The sequence below is a fragment of the Loxodonta africana genome, chromosome 1, assembly GCF_030014295.1.
Source record: "Loxodonta africana isolate mLoxAfr1 chromosome 1, mLoxAfr1.hap2, whole genome shotgun sequence".
NCBI classification, from domain to species: Eukaryota; Metazoa; Chordata; class Mammalia; order Proboscidea; family Elephantidae; genus Loxodonta; species Loxodonta africana.
Window position 1 is genome coordinate 206,694,088 of NC_087342.1, and position 21,371 is coordinate 206,715,458.

The following is a 21,371-nucleotide window of genomic DNA, read 5'->3' on the forward strand; positions in this document are numbered from 1 at the left end:
CGGAAGGTGTACTATATTTCCCGTTCCTACCTCCTTTTTTTTTAAATTTTTTTTTTTTTTACCTCTACCGCCATCCACATCCCCGCCCTGCTTCTGGGTTATAAACCCAAAATGAAACGCCCAGTCATGGGTCCTCCTTTCCACGCCCGCCGGAGTTACAGCTGAAGGCGGAGAACGAGAAAGATGAGATGCCGACCGCGAGGGCGGAAACGAAGCTCGCAGAGCAGGAAAAGGCGGGCCTTCGTCCCAACTCACGGAGGCTCCGCCTTGTTACGTTATTTCCGTAAACAAAGTGGGCTGTGGAGGCAAAGGGGTCGGGATGTGAGCCGGGCTCAAGCTGCAGCTGTAGCGGCGCGGGCTGCGGCTGCAGCTGCCGCTGTGACTTCGGAGCCTCCGGAGTCTTTACAGATTGGGGACTGCCATCCCCTTCTTCCTCAGGTATGAAGTGGAACCAAAGGCACCCAGCCAGCTTCCCCTTTAGGCCCCTCCCAGTCACTGCTGGGCTCTGGGCGGCGAAGAGTCATCGTGTCGGCTGGTTAGGGAATGGGATTGAGTGAAGTCAAGAGGGACCCCCAGTGGTTCAGCTTGGAGGCTGCGGGTTCCTGGTACTCAAAAACAATGTGTGAGTAAGTAACTAAGAACAATTTACTAATCCCTTCTTCTCTGAAAGGTTTCTGCTTGATGTACAAAAAGGATTTCTGTACTCTCGTGAGAGAGATGTTACCTTACAAAAACGGATGACTTTCGATCCCTGTCCTCTTAGAAGATACTAGTTTAGGCCAGAAATGGTTTATTTGCATTCCTTTACTTCCTAGCTGTTCTTGTTTTTCTTCTTGTATTACCAAACACGTGTCTGGCTTGTAGGCCACCATGTTTATGTATATTATCAATCTCTGCAGATTCTTGCCTCTTTGGAGAACTGATAGGCCATCTTCTCTATTCACTCCTCTTTCCATTTTAATTTGTGTTGCATGCTGAACCAAAACCACAATGACTGTTTTGTAACTAAAAATGTCTTTTAAAATCTTGAGTCACGTCTTAAGTGGATTTTCAGTTGGTATCTGGTATTAGGCATTGGCCCTTAGAGTCTTCCCTGTAAAACCTTTTTCTCTTTGGAGTTATAGCTCCAGTTATGATAGTCTATGGAATCAGCCTGAGCCAATCTGCGCTGAATGGTTTAAATTCCAGTGCTAGTGACTCCAAGTCAAGACAATAGCAAAAATATCTATTTTCAAGTAATTATTTTAGGAGCGACATGAATTGCTTTAATCTTTCTGAATGATCATAGCATGGTCATACTCAAAACAACATGCAAAAAAGGCCTAATGTTTCCAAGGCAATTTACAATCTGATAAGTTAAATAGCCAAATAAATTTCTCATGAAACATTAGACAATATAATTAAGAAAAATTTAATGCTATGCACAAAGTAGAAAAGAAATGTAGAAGGATATTTTTAAATGGATGGGTGTTAGGAAAATAAACAAGCTGGTTAGCGTATGAAGTAAGAGGAAAGTATTGGATAAATATATTCTCCATGGAAGAGCCATGGGCAACTTCATAGTAAACTTTTTTTGATATGGGCAAAATCAAGCATATATAACAAACTTTCATGTTTTCTTGGATATAAGTAGACAAAGTATTTCAAAATAGACACCCCCCCCGCCCCGCAAAAAAATCCAAACCCACTGCCGTCAAGTCTGCTCTGACTCATAGTGACCCTATAGGACAGGGTAGAACTGTCCCATAGGGTTTTCAAGGAGTGCTTGGTAGATTCAAACTGCCAATCTTTTGGTTAGTAGTCATAGCTCTTAACCACTATGTCACCAGGGTTTCCTTAAAATAGACACAAAACATGTTTAATTGTACAAGGCTTCACTTAACCACAAAGAACTAAATAGGCAAACCCCAAGTTCTGCTTGGTAGTTGAATTAAGACTTGTAGTTGCTATTTAAAAATGCAGATACCTGATCATTTATACATCTGTTTGAGTCTAGTTGGTTATTCCTAAGTATACCTTTCAGAAGGTAGCCCTAAAAGCTACCTGAAGCTTCAGTCTGGCTGGGAATATCACATGTATGATTTGTTTATTTATGTATTGTTCTCCTTCCATAATATAGGCTTCTTGAAGACAGGGACTTTGTCTTTTTCAGTGGTGTCTCCCCAGCGCCTAGAATAGTGCCTGGCATGTGGAACAGAGCCTGTAAATATTTGTAGAACAAGTGAATAAAGAAAATGGTTTAAAAAATTTGTCAACTATACTATATGGTTGCTATGAGTTGGAATTGACTCGACGGCACTGGGTTTGGTTTTTTTGGTGGTTTACCATACAATTTTGCTAAGGGCTTCTATGTGTGTGTGTGTGTATATATATATGTATATATATATATATAGTAAAGAAGATTAAATTTAAAAGACCCCTATCCTAATTTTCTGTAATGACTTCTGAAATTCTTGATTCTCTTTCAGCTTATGACATGGATCTTTGAACTTCTTTCATTTCATATTGTAGCATGCATGGATAATTGCTGTATTTCCTTATTTAGGTCTTAAGAAGCTGGTCTTGGTGCCATAGTGAACTTAAAACAATGGAAGAGAGGAAAGTGAAGAGGAGGAGCCCTAAGTCTTTTAGTGCCCACTCTACTCAGGTTGTTAATGCCAAAAAAAATGCCATTCCAGTTAGTAAAAGCACAGGGTTTTCAAATCCTGCAACACAGTCAACTTCACAGCGACCAAAGTTAAAAAGGTGAATTCTTTTATTTCGTATTATCATAACAAAATGCTATTAAAGTAAATACTATATCCACTTTTGATAACATTTTCTCTCTTGTCCTGACTTTTAAAATATTTGAGGCCCATATTATGTGTTATTTGAAATACAACTTATGAAGGCTACAGTGTACAGAGTTTCGGAAATGCAAAATCAGTCATTGGTTTGAAGGCCTTTGCTTCATCTCATAAAATACACGGAGTAAGAAATTTGTAGCAGAGTTGATGACCTAGCCAGAAATGGGAAAAAATGTAAGATCAGAGGTGTTGATTTTTTACTAAGCTGTGTGTTTCCGCCTTGGTAGTTTTTATTTTTTAAAAAAGAATGACTTCATTGTTTTGATAAATGGTTTTTATTATACAAATTCAAACACAGGAAAAGTTCAAAGAAGAAATTAAAAATACTAAAATGCCACCACTCAGAAATAATCATCGTTTTATGGTGAACGTTATTGGTCTTGAGGATACTTAAAGGAAACAGGAACAAGAAATGTAAATGTATATTATTGTTGCATTTACATGAGTATTTTGTAATATTGGATACTTGGAAAGCAGACATCTTTAGAGAAAAAAGGACTTCATTATCCCAACCCTCTTTCTAATTATGATTAAATAAACTTACTCTTAAGTGCAAAGGCATTTTGGAGAGTCCATTGAAGAAATAATGCGTATAGCACTCTGTAACCATTGGAGTTACACAAAAAGCAAGATTTTTCCCTTGATGATGATCTCACACTATTTTTGAGGAAACAAAAGGCACAACCAAAGACACGAGAATACTTGGAAAACAAATGGTATTCCCGTAAGTTCTAAATGATAAACAATAGTTACGAGTGTTTTCTTTGAATAAATTATCAGATTGAAAAGGGCTTGCCTCCTGAGGGCGTTTAATTTAGAGTCAGATTTTGAATGTGGTTACGAATACATGTTGGTGGAAAAAGAAAGCTGAGAGATTTTAAAGGCAGTCACTCCTTTATATTCTTAGAGCAGTTTATTTGTATCTCATATCATTTTCTACCTCGTAATTTTATATGTGTACCATCTTCTAGAATGTAGGCTTCCTAACCCAAAAACCAAACCCATTGCTGTGGAGTCAATTCCAACTCATAGTGACTCTATAGCACAGAGTAGAACTGCCCCACAGGGTTTCCAAGGAACGCCCACTGGATTTGAACTGCCGACCTCTTGGTTAGCAGCCATAGCTCTTAACCACTGCACCATCAGGGTTTAGGCTTATTAAGGGCTGGGGCTATTTGATCATCATTGTACTTACAGTGGGACTTTGCATATAGTACAATTTTAATGAATGCTTTTTTTATTGTTGTGTAATAAGAACAAACCTGGCTAAGGGGTTTGGAAAAGGCTCTCCTGAGGAAGTAACATTTAAACTGAGACTTGAAGGATGCATGGGAGGTAGCCAGGCAAAGATGGCAGTGAAGGGAAGGATGTTTATGTAGGAGAGGTTAGCATGGAAGAAGGTAAATGGATTTCTAGGAAGGGAAGGATTGAGAATGGCTAGAGCATAGAAAGACAAGGGAGGATAGGGGTTCTTAAGGATACTGGAATTTATGCACGAGGCAGTGCAAAGCTAATAAAGGGTTTATTTAAGTGAATTATATGATCTGATTATGCTGTTTAAAAATTCACTTTGCTGCTCTGTAGGGAGTGAATTGGGGAGAAGAAAGGAATCAAACACATAGAGGTGGGGAGACCATTCAGGTGGGAAGCTGTGGGAGTAATTCAGACAAGAGATAAGGTGGTGCCAGTGGAGATGGAGAGAAGTGGGGAGATGTGGAATATCATCAGTAGGACTTCATGGCAGCATGTGGGGCCTTGGGAGTTGGAGGAGTCAAGGATCACTTGAGGTTTTTAGCACTCTGTCATATGGTGATTGTGAACTTGTATGCCTGCTTTTCTCCTTAGACTGCGCATCTTTGTATCCCCAATAACTGGCACAGTGCCACCTACAGGGTCCCCATCAACACTTGCTGAACGAGTGATAGTTAAGGAGCAAATAGGATAAAATTTAGAAGGGGAAAGTATAAGATGAAATATGAAATATGATTGTAAAATGACTTACCAAGTCTCCAGTGTTTTTGCAGTCCAGAGAACTAGTAAATTGTCTAAGTGCATTAACCAAACTTTCTGTATGCCTTAGTAGCTCAGTTATGTTTCATAAATGCATTTCAAATTCTTACAACCTATTTTTCTTTTGGTTTCTAGCTTAATGTTACTGGTTTAATTTGTATTGTCTTTATTTTGGTTTCTTGTTTTTAAGGGAAATTCCATTTAATCTACTAGTTTTGCTTAACCTAGTACAGTTTGAAAAGATATAATTAAAGTAAATTGTGTCATCGTTGCAGAGTGATGAAAGACAAGACAAGACCTCAGGGTGGAGAGGGGAAAGGTGCTCAGTCAACTCCGATTCAGCACTCCTTTCTCACCGACGTCTCCGATGTGCAAGAGATGGAGAGGGGCCTCCTAAGCCTTTTGAATGATTTCCACTCTGGAAAACTTCAAGCATTTGGTAAGTAAGAGATTTTCCTCTTTACTATTTATTTTTTCCAAGTTGGTTCCCTCCAATTTTCTGTCTTTGTATATGTCTTTGTGTTTTACTGTCCCTCTTAAAAGTATCATTTTCTTTAATTAAAAAAAAAAAAAAATTCACAGACAGTGCAATAATCCCAGATTTTATTTGTCATGAAAAATAATTCACCTTCTAAAATTTCAGGAATTTTTTCTTTTTTTTAAAGGAGGGTTAGTCAAAGTGTTAAAGTAGGTTTACTACTATGGAATCAGTCTCTTGAAAGTGTAACAGATAAAAAGCACGTTTTTCATCAGTTAAAAAATTTTAAACTTAGCGTCTTAGTTTTGAAAGGTCTCAAAATCATTTTCTGTGATCCTTTAAAGCCTAAGCTGTTTCCTGCCCAGGATTCCTAACTTCTGAATGTAAAAGAAGTCAGTTTTCTGGTTTTTTCATAAAGATATACGACTATAAGCCTAGTTAACAGATTGTTCCAATAAAAACTCTGAGTAGGTATTTTCAGTATCCACTGAGTTCACAAAGTATATGGTCAGATTTTTCATGTTCAGTTTGTACTGCTTTATAAGGTTTTTCTGATTATGAAATTATTTCCCAGTATCTTTTCAAAGCAATTTAAAAACTATTGAATATACACACATAGAATCTTTGACAAATGCATAAATGTCATCAACATACATAGTGATTAAGTGCCATCTTTCCCTCCCCCACTTTTTTGTTGTTTAGTTTCTCTGTCTCCCTCCCTTACCCCCTCTGTTGCCTCTACCACCCTCCACCTCAACCAGCTAACAATCAGGTATACATCCTTTCTTTGTTTTTTTCACTGTAAATGTATATAAACACACAGATTTTTGTTTTTATTGTTTTATACCGGTGGTATATGTACTTTTCTGTATCTTCCTTTCCTCTCTAAATAGTGGCTAATGGAAATCTATCCAAGTTACCTAGTGTGGTTCTAATTCACTGTTTTTGTTTTTTTTTAACGGCCATAGTGATATCCAAGTTGTGAACATACCCTAGTTTATTCAGCCATTACCTGTTGAAGGGCATTTATTTTGCTTCCAGTTTGGAGCCACTAACTATAATGTTGCAATGAATATCTTTTTACATATACTTTATTCTGGTGGTTTTATTTCTTTGGGATGGATTCTCATGAATGCAATTGCTGAGTCTAGGCATATATGTGATTTTAATTGTAATAAAAGTATCCAGATTGCTTTCCAAAGAAGCAGTTACACTTCTAAATTTCATCTAGCAATTTACGAGAGAACCCTTTCCCCTGAATTCCCATCAGCAATACGTATTACCAGTTTTTTAGTTTTTGTGGGTCCATTGGTGTAAAGTTCCTTTGATTGCTGTTGTGTTTAATATCAATGTGTATTTGTTAAGCAGTTGGATTGTTCTTTTGTGAATTGTGTTTTCAGGACCTTGATCCTGGTTTCTATTTAGGTAATTATTCTTCTGTTATTATTGTTGTTAATTGCTAAGAACTTTTTGTATGTTTCAGATACTAACCCTCTGACCTCTTATTTTTACCAAATTGTGCCTGTAGACTTTATTATACTTAACATTGTAAAAAATTCTTTATTTTTGTGTACAAATATATCTATCTTATATAGTTTCTGGGTTTCCAGTTTGGTTACACTGTTATTTGAACAGAAGACACAAAAAATGCATTTATTTCTCAAAGATGCTTTATTATACTCCTACCCCCTACTTCAAAGGAGCCCTGGTGGCGCAACTGTTAAGCGCTTGACTGCTAACCTAAAGATTGACAGTTTGACCCCACCCAATGACTCTGTGGTGGAAAGACATGTCGATCTGCTCCCATAAAGATTACAGCCTAGAAAACCCTATGAGGCAGTTCTACTCTGTCGCATGGAGTTTATGAGTCAAAAATTGACTCTGCAGGCACCTAACAACACCACCCCGTATTTCAGTCCATCCCAGTAAGGTGGTATCTGAAGAATACTTCCACTTCTACCTCTCCTCTCCTTTTCTCTCTTACCCTTCACATATGATCTTTGGACCACTTCCATACTTTGTCCTCACCACCCCTACTGCCCCCACTCTCAGGTGACTTTGTGTTCTTGGATTGCAGCCCTTCTTATCTTGTTTATGACTTTTATTTGACAGTTTGCTAGCTTAAGTGTTGCACATGACAAGTGCATTGCCAATCAGATTCTTTCTTCTTAGTAGGCAATTAATGTTTTTCTTTTTCAATGCTTAAAAGATTTTTTTATTTATTCTTAAAGTTTAGGCATTTACCAGGATATGCTTAGGACTGTATCTTTTCTCGTCAAGCCTGCCTGGAAATCAGCGGGCCCTTCACATCTGTGACTGAAGTTTTTCATCTCAAGGAACATTTTTTTCTGTTATTTGATTATTTTTCTCCTCCATCTATTCCTTTTTATCCTTCTGGATCTTCTATTACCATTCCCATGTTAGGTCATTTGGATTCATCATCTGAATCTCTTATCTCTCTTCTCTCATTATTTCCACCTCTTTGTTTTTACTCTGTGTGTTGAGATATGTTTTCCACTTGAAATTGCAGGTTACTGACTGTTGAAAAACATTATTAAAATAGAGGAAATGAGATGTTTTACTAAGAAGAAAGGATGATTTTGAGAGGAGACAGCTGTAACTGGTTTCAAAATTATTGGTAGTCTAACATAATGCAGTATAGTCAATTTATTAAGATGTTATAAAGGTGGTTAGAGGAAACTATCGTATAATTTACATTAATTCATATTGATTCAAGATATGTATTTCAAGTGTAGCTGAGCTGTAGTGTACCTTTGTAGTACGTTTGAGAAAAACAAAGTTTTTTTTTTTTTTGAGAAATTATAGCATCTAGAGGTTTCAGAGACTGTGTTTAAAGTGTATGAAAACATGTAATATGATGTATGTGTATACATTACTCCTCCACGTGTCTGTCAGTTTGTCGTACTGTGGGAGCTTATGTGTTGCTGTGATGCTGGAAGCTATGCCACCAGTATTCAGATACCAGCAGGATCACCAATGGAGGTCAGGTTTCAGTTGAGCTTCCAGACAAAGACAGACTAGGAAGAAGGACCCGGCAGTCTACTTCTGAAAAGCATTAGCCAATGAAAACCTTATGAATAGCAGCGGAACATTGTCTGATATAATGCTGGAAGATGAGCCCCCCAGGTTGGAAGGCACTTAAAAGATGACTGGGGAAGAGCTGCCTCCTCAAAGTAGATTCGACCTTAATGACATGGGTGGAGTAAAGCTTTCGGGACCTTCATTCGCTGATGTGGCACGACTCTAAACAAGAAAAAACAGCTGCAAACATCCATTAATAATTGGAACCTAGAATGTATGAAGTATGAATCTAGGAAAATTGGAAATCGTCAAAAATGAAATGGAACGCATAAACATCAATATTCTAGGCATTAGTGAGCTGAAATGGACTGGTATTGGCCATTTTGAATCGGACAATCATTAGTCCACTATGCTGGGAATGACAACTTGAAGAGGAATGGTGTTGCATCCATTGTCAAAAAGAACGTTTCACGATCTATCTTGAAGTACAACGCTGTCGGTGATAGGATAATATCCATATGGCTACAAGGAAGACCAGTTAATACGACTGTTCAAATTTATGCACCAACCACTAGGGCCAAAGATGAAGAAATAGAAGATTTTTATCAGCTGCTGCAGTCTGAAATTGATTGAACATGCAATCAAGATGCACTGATAATTACTGGCGATTGGAATGTGACAGTTGGAAACAAAGATGAAGGATCAGTAGTTGGAAAACATGGCCTTGGTGATAGAAACAATGCTGGAGATCAAATGATAGAATTTTGCAAGACCAACGACTTCTTCATTGCAAAAACCTTCTTTCACCAACATAAACAGCGACTGTACACATGGACCTTGCCAGATGGAACACACAGAAATCAAATTGACTACATCTGTGGGAAGAGACAATGGAAAAGCTCACTATCATCAGTCAGAATAAGGCCAGGGGCTGACTATGTAACAGACCATCATTTGCTCATATGCAGGTTCAAGCTGAAACTGAAGAAAATCAGAGCAAGTCCACGAGAGCGAAAATATAACCTTGAGTACATGCCACCTGATTTGGAGACCATCTCAAGAATAGATTTGATTCATTCAACACTAGTGACCAAAGACCAGACGAGTTGTGGAATGACATCGAAGACATCATCCATGAAGAAAGCAAGAGGTCGTTGAAAAGACAGGAAAGAAAGAAAAGACCAAGATGGATGTCAGAGGAGACTCTGAAACTTGCTCTCAAATGTCGAACAGCTAAAGCAAAAGAAGAATTGATGAAGTAAAAGAACTGAACAGAAGATTTCAAAGGGTGTCTCGAGAAGACAGAGGTAAGTACTATGATGACGTGCAAAGAGCCGAAGATGGAAAACCAAAATGGAAGAACATGCTCAGTGTTTTTCAATCTGAAAGAACTGAAGAAAAAATTCAAGTCTCGAATTGCAATAGTGAAGGATTCTATGGGGAAAATATTAAACAACACAGGAAGCATCAAAAGAAGATGGAAGTCATTATACCAAAAAGAATTAGTCGATGTTCAACCACTTCAAGAGGTGGCATATGATCAGGAACCGATGGTACTGAAGGAAGAAGTCCAAGCTACTCTGGAGGCATTGGCGAAAAACAAGGCTCTGGGAATTGATGGAATATCGAGATGTTTCAACAAACAGATGCAGCACTGGAGGTGCTCACTCATCTGTGCCAAGAAATATGGGAGACAGCTTCCTGGCCAACTGCCTGGAAGAGATCCATATTTATGCCTATTCCCAAGAAAGGTGATCCAACTGAATGTGGAAATTATAAAACAATATCAGTACATAGATCAAGAGGCAGTTGTTCAGACAGAACAAGGTGATCCTGATTGGTTTAAAGTCAGGAAAGGTGTGCGTCAGGGTTGTGTTCTTTCACCATACCTATTCAATCTGTATGCTGAGCAAATAATCCAAGAAGCTGGACTATATGAAGAAGAACAGGGCATCGGGATTGGAGGAAGACTCATTAACATCCTGCGTTATGCAGATGACAGAACCTTGCTTGCTGAAATGAAGAGGACTTGAAACACTTACTAATGAAGATTAAAGACCACAGTCTTCAGTATGGATTGCACCTCAACATAAAGAAAACAAAATTCCTCACAACCGGACCAATCTGCAACATCATGGTAAACGGAGAAAAGATTGAAGTTGTCAAGGATTTCATTTTACTTAGATCCACAATCAACAGGCATGGAAGCAGCAGTCAAGAAATCAAAAGCCGCATTGTATTGGGTAAATCTGCTGCAAAGGACCTCTTTAAAGTGTTGAAGAGCAAAGATGTCACCCTGAAGACTAAGGTGCGCCTGACCCAAGCCATGGTATTTTCAGTTGCATCATATGCATGTGAAAGCTGGACCATGAATTAGGAACACCGAAGAAGAATCGACGCCTTTGAATTGTGGTCTTGTTGAAGAATATTGAATACAACATAGACCACCAAAAGAACGAACAAATTTGTCTTGGAAGAAGTACAACCAGAATGCTTCTTTGAAGCAAGGGTGGCGAGACTGCATCTTACATACTTTGGATGTGTTGCCAGGAGGGATCAGTCCCTGGAGAAGGACATCATGCTTGGCAGAGTACAGGGTCAGCAGAAAAGAAGACCCTCAACGAGGCGGGTTGGCACAATGGCTGCAACAATGAGCTCAAGCATAACAACGACTGTAAGGATGGCTCAGGACCAGGCGGTGTTTCGTTCTGTTGTTCACAGAGTCGCTATGAGTTGGAACCAACTGGAGGGCACCTAACAACAACAACAACATGTACATTACTTGGTCTGGGCAGATAACGTTACCTCAGAAGATTCTTTTCACTAGGTAACGTAAGAACTGTTAGTAGTTAAGTTGTCTTGCAGCACTGTGTATGCAACTGAAAATATTGTGCTGCTTTAAAGTCAGCTCGAAAAACAGATTTTTCACCATTTTTTTTTACCAGCCTCACTAAATTACCAAGATTAATGTGATTAGTATCCTGGATGCCGCCAGCATGTGTCAATTGCAGCATTTGTATTGTGATTTTCTGTAATAATTGATCATCACAGATGATTATTGCCTCATGCTTCAGAAATGTCTTGATTTATATTTGTTAAAGGAAGAATATATAATTGGTTGGCAAAATGATTCATGGTTGAAGTTCTTACAGGACTCATAATTTTGCTGAGATAAGCGTAGAACGTTGGGTCACTAATTCAAACGGTAGTTGTCAAATTGGTGCTATTGCTTTTGTATATATTGCTATTGAATAGATGTGTATGTGTGTGTATATACACTTTTTTCTGTATTTAAGGAATGTGTTGCTTTTTAAAAATCTCTCCTATATAATTTTTAGTGCTCAAAGTCATTTCTTAGATAGGTCCTTGTTTCATAGTTAGAAATTTAATTTGTAATTACATGTAGAGAATATGCACCAATTAACAATCTAATTTAAAAAAGAAAGAAGACCAGTTTCTTATGTAGTCAGTGAATTTTTAAAGTTTTCCTCAAGGTTGTTAGTTTTAACTTTCCTAATTTTTATTAATGCTGTTGTAATTTTCCCCCAGGAAATGAGTGTTCCATTGAACAGATGGAACATGTTCGGGAAATGCAGGAGAAATTAGCTCGCTTGAATTTGGAGCTTTATGGGGAGTTAGAAGAACTTCCTGAGGATAAGAGAAAAACAGCCAGTGACGCCAATCTGGATAGGCTTCTGTCCGATGTGGGTAGAGTTCCTTTCTTTAATCTTTATTTTTTGAGATAAAATTCACATAACTTAAAATTTATCATTTAAACCCTTTTATACTGTATAATTCAGTGGTTTTTAATATATTCATAATGTTGTGTAACCATCACCACTGTCTAATTCCAGAACATTTCCATCACTTCAAAAAGAAGCCCTGTACCTCCCTATCCTCCTGTCCTCTGAGCCCCTGGGAACTGCTTTCTATCCTTATGGATTTACCTATTCTGGACATTTCATATAAATGGAATGGTATAATATGTAGCCTTTTGTGTCTAGTTTCTTTCACTTAGAATAACGTTTTCAAGGTTCATTCATGTTCTGCTTATACTTTTTAGAGAAGTGTACTCTGAGGGAATTATTATATTTAGATCTAAGCATGTATTCTGAGAATTCTGGCAAATCTAGAAGTGAAGTATTTGCTTCTGTATGTATAAGATCTTAAATACACAAGAGGATATGTCAAAAGTCCTTTTCCTGACAGGATGAATACATTTTGTGTTATTTCCTTAGGTGCTGATTATTTTTAAATACATAACTATGGTACTTAGGGTAATTTGGTACATTACCATTTGTAATTCTCATAATGACAAGTGTCCATTGAATTTAAGTCCTTTTGGAACAAAAATAAATAAAAATTGAATTTAACATACTTTGGTTTCAGATTTCGTATTCACCAGCGACAAGAAAGGTTGATTTTTCATACTATTTTACATAAGTAAACATGAGGAAAATTGTATGGCGTACTTTTAAAATTTCAAGTTTATACTTCTTCAAGCCTAGTGTGTCCAGTCTGCAAGTATTTCCTTTTACCAGTTCGTGTTTATTCCGTTTAACAAATATAAACTTAATTTGCTTTACATTTAGGAGAATAATTTTATTATGGTAAAAAGAACACCGAATTTGAAACCTGAAAGCTTTTGGTTAGTTGATGCTCTATATTTGTATAGTAATTTGGGCAATAAATTCTACCTCATACTGAGGACTGAATGACATGTGAAATCTTTTTGTAAGCCATAAAGAATTTAAAGATTTTGATCATTAAAATCTCAACTTTTTTTTTAATGAAACTATTATTAGAGATGACTTTTAACTATGAATATTTTTAAGAATATTTATAAAACACCAGGTTTTTATCATCTGCTTTAATTCTTTCCTAATATTTGTGTTTAATAAGAACTTTCCTTCATTTAAGGTCTTATATTCGGATAAAACTACTTTATGATTATTTTACATGAGTAAATTTTTCAACCTGGAAATTTTTAGAAAGATTTTTAATATTTTGCTTTTTTATATAAAGAAAATTTAAATTAAAAAAACTATCATTTAAAAATGTAGTTAATAATTATTTAATATTTATCTTAGAAAAATTAAAATTACCTTTGTTTCTTTGTGTTACAGTTAGAAGAATTGAATTCTTCCATGTATCCTTTGCCTGCTATCAACAGTGAAAAATTTATGACTTATAATTTCTGGTGAATAAGCCCAATCAAGTTTTAGAAAGATGTGCCGTTCAGATGTAGTGAACAAAGACACCTATTATTATTTACTGGGGTATTTTTCTTCTCTTTAGGTTTCCCGATGGGGTTTTCTGGTTGTTTTGGATACTAAAATTTTGTTTCTGTTTTGGGATTTTTTTAAAACAAAAAAAATTTTTTTTTTTAATGAGAATTGAGGACTAGGCTAGCTGCCGTATGAATTATTTTTAATCTTCGATTCCTAGGCTCAACAGCAGTAGGATATCCAGAGATAATATGTTGTGTTGTGGTTAGGTGCCGTTGAGCCAGTTCCAACTCATTAGGGACCCTATGGACAACAGAACGAAACATTGCCCGGTCCTGCACCATTGTCACGATTGTTGCTATGTTTCAGCCCATTGTTGCAGCCATTGTGTCAGTCCATCTCCTTGATGGTCTCTTTTCCACTGACTCTCTACTTTACCAAGCATGGTGCCCTTCTCCAGGGACTGATCCTTCCTGATAACATGTCTAAAGCTTGTGAGATGTAGTCTCGTCATCCTTGCTTCTAAGGAGCGTTCTGGTTGTACTTCTTCCAAGACAGATTGGTTCATTCTTCTGGCATTCCATGGTATGTGCAGTGTTCTTCACCAACACAAAGGCATCAGTTCTTCTTCAGCTTTTGCATGCATATTAAGCCATTGAAAATACCATGGCTTGGGTCAGGTGACCTTAGCCTTCAAAGTGACATCTTTGCTTTTGAATACTTTAAGAGGTCTTTTTCCACAGATGTGCCCAGTGTAATATGTCATTTGATTTCTTGACTGCCGCTTCCATGAGTGTTGATTGTGGGCCCAGGTGAAATGAAATCCTTGACAACTTCGGTATTTTCTCCATTTATCGTGATGTTGCTTATTGGTCCAGTTGTGAGGATTTTTGTTTTCTTTATGTTGAGGTGTAATCCATACTGAAGGCTGTAATATTTGATTTTCATCTCTAAGTACTTCAAGTTCTCTTCACGTTCAGCAAGGACGGTTTGCCATCTGCATATCACAGATCGTTCATGAGTCTTCCTCCAGTCCTGATGCTACATTCTTCTTCATATAGTCCAGCTTCTCAGATAATTTGCTCAGCATACAGATCGAGTAAGTACGGTGAAAGGATAGAACCTTGATGCACACCTTTCCTGATTTTAAGCCACTCAGTATCCCCTTGTTCTGTTCGAACGACTGCCTGTTGGTCTGTGTATAGGTTCTGCATGAGCACAATTAAGTGTTATGGAATTCCCATTCTTCACAGTGTTAACATATAATTTGTTGTGATCCACACAATTGAATGCCTTTGCATAGTCAGTAAAACACAAGTAAACATTTTTGGTACTTTCCGCTTTCAGCCAAGATCCATCTGACATCAACAGTGATATCTCTTGTTCCACGTCCTCTTCTGAATCCAGCTTGTACCTTTGGCAGGTCCCTCTCAATGTATTGCTGCAACTTTTTTTTTGAATTATCTTTACTGACATTTTACTTGCATATGATACTAACTATATTGTTCGATAATTTCCAATTTCTGTTGGATCACCTTTCTTTGGAATGGGGAAGTATATGGATCTCTGCCAGTTGGTTGGCCAGGTAGCTTTCCTTCAAATTTCTTGGCATAGACAAGTGAGCACTTCCAGCATGGCATGTGTTTGTTAAGATATCTCAGTTGGTATTCTGTCAGTTCCTGGAGCCTTGTGCCTTCAGTGCAAGTTGGACTTCTTCCTTCAGTATCATCAGTTCTTGATCATATGCTACCTCCTGAAATAGCTAAACATAAACCAGTTCTTTTTGGTACGGTGACTCTGTGTGTTCCTTGGATCTTTTTGATGCTTCTTGTGTCATTCAGTATTTTGCCTATAGAATCCTTCAATATTGCAACTTCAGACTTGAATTTTTCTTCAGTTCTTTCAACTTGAGAAATGCTGAGTGTTTTCTTCCCTTTTTTAGTTTTCTAACTCCAGGTCTTTGCACATTTCATCATAATACTTCACTTTTTCTTCTCGAGCCACCCTTTGAAATCTTCTCTTCAGCTCTTTTACTTCATTATTTCTTCCGTTCACTTTAGCTACTTTATGTTCAAGAGCAAGTTTCAGAGTCCCTTCTGACATCCATTTTGGTCTTTTCTTTGTTCCCTGTCTTTTTGGTGAACTTTTGAGTTATTCATGTATGCTGCCCTTGATGTGATCCTGTAGCTCGCCTAGGTCTTCGGTCATTGTGCAGAATGTTTTAGATGCATAAATTTGAATAGTAGTGGTCACTAAAATGCAGCCTTTCTTCAAGGGATATTTATGTAGCTTGTGAAATTACATTTTTATAATTAAGAGTACAAAGTATATGATAGGATTAGCTTAAAGGGAGTCACCAAGGCATATGTAAAATATTGAGCTTTTGACATTTCAATTTAGGACAATTTCAGGAATTTTCCAAAATGTATTTTTTAATATAATGATAGGCACGAAGTGAAGTATATAAGAACAGTAAGAAATGGCCCTGGCTATACATGAATTTTGTATGAGAGGTAGAGATATCCCCTTTGAACCATATAGTGAAATATTGGAAAGGTGAATGAGATGTTACGTAGGATACTATCTGTAGAGTCAGGAGAGTTGGTTTTTGAAAATTTTCCACAGTTTTTTGGAGTGTGACTTTAGGCAAATTAACATCTCAGAGCTTCCTCTGTAATGTAGGTAATTTCTATGTATGTATAATGATGTGTTTGTTATAATGATGTGTATGTGAAATTTTGTATAGGATATATTAAATTAGTATCATTGCTATAACATCATGTACTATTATTATGGCAGAATTTTGGGGTACCAGTTAATAGGGAGGTGTCATATTTTTATGCAGAGAGTACGTGCCCTCTACTGTGCCCACCCCCATGAGATATTTTTCATAAGCTATGCCAATCTTTTTACGTGGTGTTGTAAAAAAAAAAAAAAAAATTAGCATAACATTCTTGCAAAAATACCTCACGTAAAAATATGGTATATAAAAATCCAGTAATAATAATTAATAGCTAATCTTTATTGACTATTCACTGTAGGCCAACTATTGAATGAAGGGTTTTACACAGATTATTTCATTTGATCCTTCCTTTCGAAGTAGGTGGTGTTATAGTCCCCATTTTACAGATGTAGAAAATGAGGCATTGAGAAGCTGTATAAACTGGGGAGAGATCAATGTAAGATATCATTGTCAAGACAGACTTAAAGAAAAGGGGTAAGATTTCAGTTAAGTCGAAGACTTTTCTTAGGAGTAGCCCTTGATTCTTTTCTTTCTTTTTCAATCTATTCACCCTTGGAATTATGAATTCTCTATGCTGTGATATCATAAGTATCTCCTATTTTCTTACTTGAGCTTCTGTTAAATATTTAGAACTAGATGTCTCACCACTTTCCTCAATCGAGTCCGTGGTGGAATTGTTAAACAGGGCAATGTGGTATAATATAATCACATGGACTTTGGAATGCTTGGTTTCAAATCTTGGTTCCAGTAAGCAGCTTTATAACCCTGGGCAGTCTGGTAACCTACTTTCCTCATTTGTAGTACATGTTTTTGTTTCTGGGTCCTGTCTGTACTCAGACATCCCTCCTCCTAATTTCCCTCTCTGTTGTTGGTGCCTACCTTATTTTAACCTTCAAGATTATTTAAAAATCTCTTCTATGACCATGACAAATATTGCTAATCAATCACAGCACTTTTTGCCATTGAGCCTGGACATGGATGTGAAACCTATTTTTCATCTCTTAATTAAAGTCAGTTGTCAAGCATTATCAGTTCTGTGTTTTATCCTCCTTCATTCTCTACAAGGTAATCCGGGCCTTGTCGCCTGATTCCATAACTTTTAAAATTTGTTCCAGCTCTAGAGCTGTGCTGTCCTGTATGGTAGCCATTAGCCTCTGTGGCTAATCTAAATTGAGATGTGCTTTAAGTATAAAATACACACCTGATTTCAAAGACTTAGTATGAAAAAAAAGAATGCCAAATGCCTCAGTGTTTATAATGATTACAAGTTGAAATGCTAATATTTTGAACATATTATGTTAAATAAAATATAGTATTATAATTAATTTCACCTCTTTTTCCTATTTTTTGTAGCTACTAGAAATTTTAAAATTACATATGTGGCTTGTATTATATTTCTATTGGACAGCGCGGCTCTAGACTTTAGACATTCTACTAAATTAATCTTCTAAAAGTACCACTTTGATCTCGCCGTTCCTAATTCTTACCAAATTTCTTAACATGTCAAACTTTTAAAGGCTCCCTATAATCTGATCACCCAAGAGAACACCATGTTCAGTCTCACCTTTATGCCTTTGTTCGGTTGTACTTCCTACCTAGAGTTGCTCTGGATTCCCCCTTCTCCTTAAAAAATTAAATTCAAGTTGACCACTTTCATTAAGCACTTTGTGACCTTAGGTTAGTACTTAGTTATATTTGGCCGTATTTTATTACCTGTTTCTTTATATATGTGTTACATCTGAGCCCTCCAACTGGATGAGAATGTCTTTGATGATAGTACCCATGTCTACACATTTTTGCAACCCCTATGATACATACGTTGGTAGCATTTAGTCACCCTCAGTGTATCCACATCATTGTTTGAGTTTGGTCTTGAAAAATAGGTACTACCAAGTAGATGGAAACCTGGTGGCATAGTGGTTAAGAGTTGCAGCTGCCAGCCAAAAGGTCAGCAGTTCAAATCCACTAGCCACTCCTTAGAAACTCTATGAGACAGTTCTACTCTGTCTTATAGGGTTGCTGTGAGTCAGAATCCACTCGACAACAATGGATTTGGTTTTTTGGGTTTTACTAGGTAGATAGGCAAAAGAGAAAAAGGAAAGGCAGTGATGATGCGAAGGGAAGAGAATAACATGAGCAGGAATTCCAACCTACTTCTAGTCTTTTGAGGAATAGTTAATAGTGTGGAAAAGATTTTAGAGCTATTACAATTTTATTTTTTGGCTTTTTCGAAGAAACTTTTCCCAAAGGTGATTAAATAATATTTTCTGCTCATATGAATATCTTAAAAATCCAGTAAATCTTTTCATATTTGCCTCTAGTCAGCTCCCTACTGTGAAAATGATTCTTGCTCCATTAAAATAATTCTGTGCTCTATTGGAACTTACAACATAAGCTACTTCACTGATTACAAAAAAAAAAAAAGTCTCTTCAAATTCTAGACATAGTATAATTACTTCATTGCATTTTAAAATTGTCATACCAGGTTTCAGTTTCTCAATAGCAACACAGGCCCTTTTCCTTTGAGTCTTAAAAACGTATCTCTTTCTTTTAATACCTTATCTCTGAGGTCCTGATAATTTCCAGAAAAAAAATCTAAATGACTCATTATAGAATGAGAATTTTCTTAACTCCTGAGTTCAGACAAAAACTCCATCTGGCAGATGCACAGGATGTTCCAAATGCTTCTACCAGTTAAAATGAAGTACAGTTTGCTTTCTTGTGATTTGAAGAAAAGCAGTGTTCTTTACTTTTCCAGCTGAATCTAGTAGAATTACCTTCCAACACAAGGCATTAAAATGAAGTACTAGTGCAATGATTGTTCTCACATATTGCTTTTAGTATCTTTGACTTGCTGTAATTCATATAACTGGAGGCCAAGGCCTTGTTGAAGGCTTAATCAGGAAATAGTACGCAGAGGTTTTGCTGCTATGCTTTATATTGTTGCCTTATGGGGTTTCACTTGAAATGCGTTGTGCCTAACGTCATTGACAGGGCTGAAGGATTTATCCTTCCTGAGCTCACCAGACGTGTTGCAGTACTGATCATAAGTTGATGATGCGCAGGCTTTTTGTGGCAGCCTAGCTTCAGTTTACTTTAAACAATCAGTATGTATTTGCTGAGTTTTTCAATGGCCAGTGATGACAAAATGTTAAATAAGTATATGTGAAATTTGCTATTTTTAATAAAGTAATTGTTTTAAATTAATCTTTATTGTCTGTTTTGAAGTTTTTGTTATAGTCTTTGAAACAGGAATACAAAGGTTCAATCCCTAAAAGTAAACTATGTTTACTAAATTTGAGGTTCTGAAACTAACTCACAAATTTTGCACATTGTGCCATTTAAATACTGGTGCAATAGAAAGAACATGGACTTTATAGTTGCTTAGACCTTGATATGAATCCCATTTTGCCCCTTAGCTCTGTGTTCATATACTCAGTTTCTTCAATTCTTAATTTTTTTTGATCTAGCAAATGAGGTTAATAACCACCTCATGGAAACCCTGGTGGTGTAGTGGTTAAGTGCTACAGCTGCAAACCAAAAGGTTGGCAGTTCGAATCTGCCAGGCGCTCCTTGGAAACTCTATGGGGCAGTTCTGCTCTTTCCTATAGGGTCGCTATGAGTCGGGATCGACTTGATGGCACTGGGTTTGGTTTTTTTGGTTTTAACCACCTCATAGTGGTTAAGAGGTTGTTGTTGTTAGGTGCCGTCAAGTCGATTCCAACTCATAGCGACCCTGTGTACAACAGAATGAAACACTGCCCGGTCCTGTGCCATCCTCACAATCGTTATGCTTGAGCCCATGGTTGCTGCCACCGTGTCAGTCCATCTTGTTCAGGGTCTTTCTCTTTTCCACTGACCCTCTGCCAAGTATTATGTCCTTCTCCAGGGGCTGATCCCTCCAAATAACATGTCCAAAGTATGTGAGACATAGTCTCACCATCCTTGCTTCTAAGGAGCATTCTGGTTGTACTTCTCCAAAGACAGATTTGTACATTTTTTTTGGCAGTCCATGGTGTGTTCAATATTCTTCGCCAACACCACAATTCAAAGCCGTCAATTCTTTTACTATATAACTTAGTCGTTGTCCAGCTTTTGCATGCCTATAGACTATTGAAAACACCATGGCTTGGGTCAGGCACACCTTAGTCTTCAAGGTGACATCTTTGCTTTTTAATGTTTTAAAGACGTTAAGAGGAATAAGTGAAAAAAATGCCTTTAAGTTGTAAGCTGACACCTTATAATGTTCAGCATATGTTAGCTTTATCACCTTTTCTAAACTGCCTTATTGAGATATACTTCACATACCATAAAATTCACCCTTCAAAGTATACAGTTTAGTGGTTTTTAGCACGTTCACAGAGTTGTGCAACCATCACCACTATCTAATGCCAGAACATTTTCATCATCCCCCCAAAAACCCATTAGCAGTCAGTCACTGCCCACCCTCCACCCCTAGCCCCAGGCAACCACTGATCTATTTTCTGTCTCTATGGAGTTGACTGAACATTTTATTTAAATGGGATAATACAGTATGTGGTATTTTGTGACTGGCTTCTTTCATTTAGCATAATGTTTTCGAGGTTCATCCATGTTGTAGCAGGTGTCAGTACTTCAATTCCTGTTTATGGCCTAATAGTTTTCCATGGTATGAATTTAGGACACTTTGTTTATCCGTTCATAGCTCAATCACCTTTACCATATAGAAGAGGCCCATGCTTCTGCCAGGTTGTTTCTAGGCCACAAAAACAGGCATCTAATTGGGGGTGGGGTGGGGAGGATGGGGTTGGGACCCATTGAATAATGTTGATTTTAGTAATTTTTGGCATTCCGAATTCAAAGAATTTTGATCAGTTTATCTAACTGATCTTTTTAACGCCCATTTTAAAAATGAGAAAATCTCCAAAATATTTGCCATATTTGAAACTTTCAGTTGGGTTGAAAGAATAGAGGTCTGTGGGAGAAAATAGCACTATAGTGTCTGACAGAGCAAAAGGAAACTGCCACGTGGCATGTTTTTCTTG

At 37.1% G+C, this 21,371-nt stretch overlaps 1 protein-coding gene across 1 annotated transcript; it reads left to right on the plus strand.

Annotated features, from left to right (window-relative positions):
• Nucleotides 1-173: 173 nt before the first annotated feature.
• On the plus strand, nucleotides 174-19,554 carry CCDC28A (coiled-coil domain containing 28A). Its single transcript, XM_064291393.1, is given in 7 exon segments — nucleotides 174-263; nucleotides 265-438; nucleotides 2,546-2,745; nucleotides 5,132-5,295; nucleotides 11,926-12,080; nucleotides 13,503-13,525; nucleotides 18,991-19,554. Coding segments are annotated over 7 exon segments (846 nt in total). The 5' UTR covers nucleotides 174-188; the 3' UTR covers nucleotides 19,046-19,554.
• The last annotated feature ends 1,817 nt before the right edge of the window (nucleotides 19,555-21,371 follow it).